This window comes from Xenopus laevis, chromosome 3L (assembly GCF_017654675.1).
Source record: "Xenopus laevis strain J_2021 chromosome 3L, Xenopus_laevis_v10.1, whole genome shotgun sequence".
Lineage (NCBI taxonomy): Eukaryota > Metazoa > Chordata > Amphibia > Anura > Pipidae > Xenopus > Xenopus laevis.
The window spans coordinates 124690342-124700145 of NC_054375.1; the positions used below are offsets into that span (position 1 = coordinate 124690342).

Genomic DNA, 9804 nt, shown 5'->3' on the forward strand with positions numbered 1-9804 from the left:
ATCCGTTTTCTTGTCTAAACATCTCGGCAGTTCCAAGAGATCAGTCTATCCGATGGGTCACACCAGCATTTCTTTTATAAAATGATCACTTGCTACAGAATTCTCCAGTTGGGAAACCAACATAACTTAAAAACAATTTGGTGCTCCTGTTCCTTTAATACTTATTCACTCCCCCCCCCCCAAATAGTTATTATGATAGGTAAGGTTTACTTCCCCTTGGCTTTTTTCACATTTTCAGCATGAATTTGACATACAATAGGAGAAAGGCAACGGAAACTTGAATTCCTCTGAGCTCTGAACCAGAAGTCAGTGTCACACCAATAACCTCAGCTTTTTTTCAGTGTCTGCAGCTCACATTTATGTTTCTATTCCTTCGGACAGCTTTTGGGGGAATGATGTGAGCACATATTAAGCTGCAGACATTGGAAAAAATCTTTAGGTTATTGATACAAAGCTGACGTCCGGTTCAGCGCAAAGAGGAATTCAAGCTGCCATCTCCTTTTCACCTTTATCCTATGGGGCACTTTAAACGTCAAATTCAAGATGAAGATTTGGAAAAAAAAAAACCAATGGGAATGCACTGATATTTTGTATTCGGCCAAACCCCCAAATCCTTTGTGAAAGATTTTATGGAGTGCCAAATCCTAATTTGCATATGCAAATTAGGGGTAGGAAGGGTATAAAAAAAAGATTTCCTTGTTTTGTGACAAAAAGTCACACGATTTCCATCCCCATATGCAAATTAGGATTCGGTTTGGCTGTGTAGAAGGATTCGGCCGAAAACTAATCCTGCTGAAAAAGACTTAATTCGTGGATTGGGTACATCCCTAAAAGGAAAGTAAGCCTTACCTATTATTATAGCTGTTTTGGGGGGATTTAAGCATTAAAAATATTTGGTGTTACTGTTCCTTTAAGAAGCAGTTCCTCAGATAACTCTATACCTGAGACAATTGGTGAAAGTTATTGATGAGGAAAATCAGAAATATTTCTCAAACGTTGAAAAATCTGCCCCATGAAATTCCCAGTCGCTGTTGTGCACAAATACAGATAAGTCCAGGTTTGTTTGCTTGTGAGCGGCTCATTGGCCCTTGTTCTTGTTGCGCTGGGTTTCCATTGGTTCACATGTTGGTGAGCACTAGTGGTGTAAGAGAAGGACGGGCCTCCTTGGGATTTAATCGAAACTCTCCCTTCTATTTCTTTACTCAAGGGCGATGTATTCAAAACGCGTGGAGGCGGCCAATCCGTGCAGTTCACAGACATTGAAACACTCAGGCAACAGTCTCCACCTTCAGGCGGGTCAGTTAGTTTGAGGTCAACCTGTTGAGCACTAACATGTAAATACCCAATTCTGCTGGATAATATGTTAACTTTTGTTGTTTTTTTTTGTAGCCGTAAACGTAGATCGTCCCCATCTAATCAGCCCCCACAAGCAGAAACGACCGATTCAGAGTGGACTGATGTAGAAACCAGGGTGAGTTTTAGTTCTTCGTTGTGAATCTCCAAATATAAACTGGAAATAAATGTGGCCACATCACAATGAATTAAGGTGGCCTTAGACGCGCGGATAATATTGTATGAAACGAATGTTCGTACGATATTTGATGTGTGTATGGGGGGAAAAGAGCAGAACGATGTCGGCAGAAGACTTGGATATCGGTCGGCTCATCGATCTGGCTGGATGGAAAATTATGATCGAGTGCCTTTGAGGAGACTCAAACATCGGCCATTGTTGGTGCTGAATCTTCAGATACAGGTCAAATTCTATTGTTTCTACTTTTTATATCTGACGATTCAGCTCTACACGTGTGAAACGAACGATCTTTCTTGGAAAAATCTTTTCCAAGAAAGCTCGTAATTGTGACGTCTATGGCCACCTTTAGACTGAAGTAAGAGTTGAGTTTAATAAAGCTCACCCCCTTTGTTCATGAATACTTTGGCGACTGATGTTGCATTGAGACAAATGATCACAATCATGAAATCCAGTTTTTTAATATGATCCTAATCTAATTAACGAGTCTAATCTATCAATGCAAATTGGATATTCAGTTTTTTCCTCACTTCTCAAATAGGGCGGAGCCTCCGTGGAATGCTGGATTTGAGAAAATAACCATCAACTTTGTTATAATTTCTTCAATTAGACTTGATTAAATACATCTGATCTGATTCAAAGTCATTTCAAAATTAGTTCATAGATGGGAGCGAGGGAGATCACTCAAAACACTGCAAGAGAAGGGCCACATTTGTTAAAGGGCACCAATCATGACCAAAATCATTTACTAAGTAAATACACTATGTGAAAGTTCAAGAAATCCAATTTTTAAAGCAGTTAGAATTGTTTGTATAATGTAAATGATCAGCTCACTATACCTTCTGCAAGATCTCCCCTATCTCCCCTGCAGTTCTAGCTGAGGCAGCCATCTTGGATTTCACTGGCTCCTCCTACCTATATCTTCCCAGCCAACTGCAGCTCTGAAATCTCGCACATGCTCAGTTCAAATTCCTTGTTTGCTTATCAACCCTTCTAAGCTATTTTCAAATCAGCCAAACCTGTGTGTTAGCTGCTGTACAGTAGTGCTGCCACCTGCTGGAAGTTAGCAGGTGGCAGCACTTCTAGTGGATACTTCTAGTGGAGGAGTTTACAAAAACAAGGCATTCGGGGTAAAATACTCAAAGCAGTGTTACAATCTGAGCATGCTCCTGAAATTTGCACATTAGAGTCTCTGTTAGAGTCTCAATATGGCCTCCCTCAGTGAAAGAACCCATTTGACAAAGTAAGGGATTTTTTTAAAACCTGCAGTTTTTTCAAAAAACTATATCTGTAGTTTGATTAAACGTGTTTAGCTTGTACTGGTCAGATTGTTAATATGTGTTTGATTTTGGCTGTGATAGGTGCCCTTTAACACCAAAAAATTAGTGTTAAAGTAATAAATATATAATGTAGTGTTGCCCTGCACTGGTAAAACTGGTGTATTTGCTTCAGAAACACTACTATAGTTCATATAAACAAGCTGCTGTGTAGCAATGGGGGCAGCCATTCAAATGAGAAAAGGCTCGGGTTACACAGCAGATAAACTCTGTAGAACATAATGGTGTTATCTGTTATCCACTATTTAACCTGTGCCATTTTAATTTCCACCATTGCTAGACAGCAGTTTGTTTATATGAACTATAGTAGTGTTTCTGAAGCAAACAGATCAGTTTTACCAGTGCAGGACAACACTACATATTTTCATTACTTTAAAACACATTTTTTGATGTTACTGTTCCTTTAAGGGCTGACCACTGATTGTGGTTCCATGTTTTTTTGCCACAACTTTACACAGTTTTCCTTAACCCTAGTCTTGATTCTTCACAAATGTGCAAAATGATGGGAAAAGTTGTGTACGTAATCCCCCCCCCCCCAAAAATCATGTCATTTTTTATTTTTAAATGTGCTCCTTAGTGTGTGGTGTCGGTGGGTTTTGCAGTCGCCAATGGTTAAGTTGTACTGTGTGAGGGTCCTGGTGCTGAGAGCTGTTGCCTGATTCTTTTATCTTTCTCACCAGTGTTCCGTTGCAGTAGAGATGAGAGCCGGATCAAATCTGGGTCCTGGATATGAGCACCACGCAATGTCCAAGTAAGTAACAGCCTCATAGACAATCCTTTAATGGGAACTGCTTAAACCCTTGTTATGATTAGTCATTCCCTATCCTCTGCATTACTTTGGAGCAAATTGTGCTGCTTTAGTGATTCTCTATTTAATCTAAGAAGCAACGCTGGCATAACTATAGAGGATGCAGATCCACTTCTAAAGTTGTTGAAGTGCCCCTACCAGTTGCTCTTACTACACCAGTGTGAACAGGCAAGGGGGATGCAAGCTTGTCCATTTGTAAAAGTGATTACCAACCTTCCCTGTAGGTTATAGCCTCCATTAAAGGTTAAGTAAACCTTAAAAATAACTGCATGTAAAATTGATGAGGGGGCTATTCTAAGCACTTTTGCAATTTACATTCATTATTTATTTTCTTTTTATTCCAAAATATTAAAGGTTACATGTACTGTTAATATGAATGAATTTTGTTATAACAGCGCCACCTGCTGGTCATTTCCCCACCAGTCTGACCACCAAGTAGTCAAGGAAGTTGTCAGGAGAAAGATAGAGGCTGCTCTGATGTTCTTCTGCTTAGGAAAGATTTAAGAAAGGTTTCTAATTGTTTTCCTAAGCAGAAGAACATCAGAGCAGCCTCTTTCTTTCTCCTGAAAACTTCCTTGACTACTTGGTGGTCAGACTGGTGGGAAAATGACCAACAGGTGGCGCTGTTGTAACAAAATTCATTCATATTAACAGTACATGTATCCCTTAATATCTTGGAATTTAAAAAGAAAAAATAATGAATGTAAATTGCAAAAGTGCTTAGAATAGCACCCTCATCAATTTTACAGTCACTTATTTTTAAGGTTTACTTAAAGGGATACTGTCGTGGAAAAACATGTTTTTTTACAAAATGTATCAGTTAATAGTGCTACTACAGCAGAATCCTGCATTGAAATCCGTTTTTCAAAACAAGAAATTGATTTTTTATATCTAATTTTAAAATTTGCTATGGGGCTAGACATTTTGACATTTCCCAGATGCCCTCAGGTCATGTGACTTGTGCTCTGATAAACTTCAGTCACACTTTACTGCTGCACTGCAAGTTGGAGTGATGTCATTACCCCTCCCTCCTACAAGCTGCTGTAATGTAAATAGAGAATTGTCTGCTGAGCCTGTCAATTGAACAGTAGGCAGGAATCAAGATAAGCTCCCACTGACACCACTTCAGAAGGACTGAAATAAGATAGTCCTGTGATCACTGCCCCCACGAAAAAATATTTTATATAGATAGTTTATTATATTTGTTTACACATAAATGAATGGTAGAAACACAGGAGTACACTCCCAGGACTGATGACAGGGAATAGAAAAAAAAGGATAAAATAAGGAGGACATACTTGAAAACCAGGAAAACTTAGGAGGAAGTCTAGGAAGGGTTAAAATAGCTCAGGAGAAAGGAGGCAGTAAGTAGTTAATGAAAAAATAAGTATTGCAGGCAGGAAAGGAGCGCAGTGTGTGTGAGGTGGATAGTAGAGGGAACTCACAGCTCCTTTACCTCATCTAGTAACCAGTAAAACAAACTAGGAAGGCAGCAAGGAGAGAAAGTTCCCCCCTCCAAAGGAAAGCAGAGATCAAATTTACAGAACGGCAGGAGCTTTGATAGTGTCTGTGGGAGGAGGGGCTGCTAGTGCAGCTGTAGAGCAGAACTTAGGGAAAGTGAAAGTAATTGCTTCCCTGCAAACCATGTGACCTCTCTCCTCCAAATTATTTTTTTTAAATGACGACAGATTCCCTTTAACCTTTAAAGGGATACTTCCCCAAAATGAATCAGTTAGTAGTGCTGCTCCATCAGAATTCTGCACTTAAATCCATTTCTCAAAAGAGAAAACAGATTTTTTTTTATATTCAATTTTGAAATCTGACATGGGGCTAGACATATTGTCAATTTCCCAGCTGCCCCATGTCATGTGACTTGTGCTCTGATAAACTTCAATCACTCTTTACTGCTGTACTGCAAGTTAAAGTGATATCACCCCCTCCCTCTTTCCCCCCCAGCAGCCAAACAAAAGAACAATGGGAAGGTAACCAGATAGCAGCTCCCTAACACAAGATAACAGCTGCCTGGTAGATCTAAGAACAACACTCAATAGTAAAAACCCATGTCCCACTGAGACACATTCAGTTACATTGAGAAGGAAAAACAGCAGCCTGCCAGAAAGCATTTCTCTCTTAAAGTGCAGGCACAAGTCACATGACTGGGGGCAGCTGAGAAACGGAATGTCTATCCCCATGTCCGATTTCAAAATTGAATATAAAAAAAATCTGTTTGCTCTTATGAGAAATGGATTTCAGTGCAGAATTCTGCTGGAGCAGCACTATAAACTGGTGCGTTTTGAAAAAACATGTTTTCCGATGACAGGATCCCTTTAAACACATGATGCAGAGAGTTGTAGTTCAATCACATTCACTTTATTTGTCACGGCCTTCAGCAGAATATTCACAAGGCTCAAATGTCCCAGCACACTGCCAGGGGGGGACGACACAGGCTCACAGGCACCCCTCTTGGGCCCTGGCTGGCTCAATCCTGATCAGCCTTTCCTCTTAAGCCCTGGCTGCTGGGATTCCCACTGGGAACACTATGCCCACTCACTCCTAGTTGGGGCCATAGCTACCTATGCTAGTTACCTCTCTCACTTACACTCCCTAGACTGTACTGTTACACCACTAGACCTCTCACTATCTAAGCTCAGTACCTTTTCCAGGAGATGACTCTACTGCTGCAGTGCCCTCTGCTCATCTTGCTTCCCATGATGCATCTCTAAAAATCACTTCCTGAAACCTTCCCTTATATCACTTCCTATTCTCCACCCACTGGGGACTTTCCCTTACAACTGTTATCCTCTAGCTCCCCCTAGTGGCCAACCTAAATATATCTATTAACCATTAGTTAAAGGGGAACTGCGCCTTACAAACCAAAATGTGATAGAGGCCCACATAACACAGAAACCACTAATATACCCATCAGTTATCTGTATGGTTGTTAGGAAAACTATTTTCTTCTTCTCTTTCAATCCTCTAGGCGTAGAAGACCTTGAATTGGCCCCGCCCCTGGACACTTTTATATTCGTACATATGTATCTATCCCACGCGGACTCTGGCTGTCAGACTTGTGAATGATTCTAAGAGGAGCTTCTGTTTCAGCCGTGTGTGACGCAACAATGGACTTGGCTGTTGACTAGAGAACGTATTTAATTCACGACAGACTTTCTGTGCGGTTCCGCTGCTGTATTTTATGCAACCTTTCATGTAGTCATATTCTTCCCCCCGCCTGTAGGTGGCGGAATATAAAATTTGGCTTCTTACTCTTGGTTCATCATGAAAGGGTTTTTTATGGATATTAAGGTAAATATTATTTCTGAGATTGCTGCTGTGTGGCTACTAACAAGGATGCACTTTACTAAAGCTTTCATTTGGATTTACACTACAGTTATTCGCTTAACATGATCCCGTATCTGTCCTGGAACTTATTACACCCCGACAAATACAGACCAGTTGGTTTAGGAATATACAGACGGGGTTTAGGGATTTGTTAATAAACTTTTCATGGAAAAGCTGGAAACCCAATGTGCATTCATGGATTTCATTCTGCTCATGTGTTTGTTTTTCTATGTCGCTGCCAAAGCCTCAGGCACCACCTGATGATTAAAGGGTAAGTCTGATTCTATTGAAATAGCAGGGACTCTTAAAGGGCCGGTAACACCATAAAGTTAAAATACTTTACCTGCTATGCAAATATGGGCCCCCAGCATGAAGTGGACGCAGAAGTAGCTAATTGATCTGAACTAGTGGTTCCCCACAAAAGTGGCCCAGCTTAAAGGAACAGATACACCAAACACTGGAATTGTATCAAAATAATTAAAATATGAGGATTGACATGCACTGGTAAAAGCTGTGTGTTTGCTTCAAATAGACTACTGTAGTTTATATAAATAACTCGCCTTGGAGGCAGCCATTCAAGGCACAGGTTAACAGATAAGCCCTGTAGAATACAATGGCGTTTTATCGGTTATGTTCTGTCTATCCTGTGTCTTTTTTCCAACTTGAATGGCTGCCCCCACGGCTACACAGCAGCTGATTTATATAAAGTATAATCGAGTTTTTGAAGCAAACACAGTTTTAACAATGCAGGGCAACAGTATATTAGATGGTGATTTCTTTAAAACAATTTCATTTCTTTGTTACTGTTCCTTTAATTACCACAAGTTTTCTTTTCCATTTTAATTTAGATTTCCAGTTTTATGTAGGTCTCGCTCCTTTGCAAGCTGAGGTTATGAAAGATGTTTAGAAGATGAAGCATTTATAGAACAAAAAATGAACCTGAAAATAAGTGACTTGACTTTGTTTTATGGCCTGTTTTGTAAATGAAATGTTTGGCTTCTGGTGTATAAGTAATTAAGGACAGATTTATCAAAGTGTGAAATAGGAGCTCACCACAGAAAAAACTCACCCACTTACTAGTCATTCCTATGGGATTTTTAGAAGTGTATTTATCAAAGGATGAAAGCATTTACCATTCAATAAATGTGCTTCTAAAATTTCCAAAGGATTCCCTATTTGATTACTTTTTTTTTAAGGGATACTGTCATGGGACGACATTTTTTTAAAAAAAAATACATCAGTTAATAGTGCTGCTCCAGCAGAATTCTGCACTGAAATCCATTTCTCAAAAAGAAAACATTTTTTTTATATTTAATTTTGATATCTGATATGGGGCTAGACATATTGTCAGTTTCCCAGCTGCCCCCAGTCATGTGACTTGTGCTCTGATAAACTTCAGTCACTCTTTATTGCAAGTTGAAGTGATACAATGGGAAGGTAACCAGATAACCGCTCCCTAACACAAGATAGCAGCTGCCTGGTAGATCCAAGAACAACACTCAATAGTAAAATCCAGGTCCCACTGTGACACATTCAGTTACATTGAGAAGGAAAAACAACAGCCTGCCAGAAAGCAGTTCCACAGTGCAGCACTGGCTGTTTCTGAAAGCACATGACCAGGCAAAATGACCTGAGATGCACCTACACACTAATATTACAACTAAAAAAAATACACTTGCTGGTTTAGGAATGAAATTTTATATTGTAAAGTGAATTATTTGCAGTGTAAACCGTGTCATTTAAAAATAAAAACATCATAAAAATCATGACAGAATCCCTTTAATATAATACTTTGATTCACAATAAATTTTCTTATCTGCCTGTTTGTGCAATTACATATCTGGATAAATGAGCTTTTCTTGTTAGTGATTGAAAAGCACAAGTGTTGCTTTGTACAAGACCAGGTAGAGAACTGCAGCTCATTCTTTTTGTGAGAGTCTATAGAGTGCAGTCCATTCTCTGCTCAATTCCAGCACAGTATTCATGGTATTCATGCAACGACTTTGCTGGAAATGGGGATTACTCTGATTTATGTTGCATTGAGGCACTGCTCCTGGGCATTACTTTATAGTGTTTTAGATCAAAGAAATGTTTCTCTGTAGGCAACGTCCCGAAGTCCACACTCAAAATGTTCTTCTGTCTAAAGGTATAGGGAATGAATAGACTCCCCCATAAGTGCTGTATGTGCAGTTTTTAAAGGACAAGCCATACCCCAAATAATACTTTGTCTAATTAGTCTATGCAACTTTCCAATATACATTTATTTCTAAAATAAACAATTGCTTAACTCCTGGTTGTTATGTTTTACCACCAGGGCAGAGAATAGAAAGGGACAAACACTGCTAGCTACATATACACACACACATACATATATATATATATGTATGTGTGTGTATATATATCTATAGATATAGATATATCTATAGAGAGAGAACAAAAAACCTTCTTTTTTTTTTTTTTTTCTCCTCACTGCAAAGACCCCTGGTGCTGGTTTTTTGTTCTCTTTGTATTTGCATTTTACTCCGGGCACAGGGGCAGCTACAAGGTAGCTTTAATTGAAGGTGGGAGCTGTCCTGTTCTACATGTATATATGTATGTATATATGTATGTGTATATGTATATATATATATATATATATATATATATATATATATATATAATTTTTACTTTCTTTGATGAAAAAGAAACCTATTTCCAATATACTTAAATTAAAAAATGTGTACTGTTTTTATAAGAAACCTGATTGTATGCAGTGAAATTGTCCCTTCATTTACTGCTGTGGATAGGAATTG

At 39.0% G+C, this 9804-nt stretch overlaps 1 protein-coding gene across 10 annotated transcripts in view; it reads left to right on the forward strand.

Moving 5' to 3' along the window:
- The window catches only part of kif23.L (kinesin family member 23 L homeolog), a 33186-nt gene extending 25993 nt beyond the window's left edge, over positions 1-7193 (forward strand). For all 10 annotated transcript variants that reach the window (XM_018253332.2, XM_041586911.1, XM_018253333.2 and 7 more), the window contains 4 exons: positions 1208-1296; positions 1390-1471; positions 3546-3616; positions 6654-7193. In XM_018253332.2, coding sequence (XP_018108821.1) covers positions 1208-1296; positions 1390-1471; positions 3546-3616; positions 6654-6669 — 258 coding nt within the window. In that variant the 3' untranslated portion in view covers positions 6670-7193. The remainder of the gene's footprint in view (positions 1-1207; positions 1297-1389; positions 1472-3545; positions 3617-6653) is intronic.
- Positions 7194-9804: the final 2611 nt, after the last annotated feature.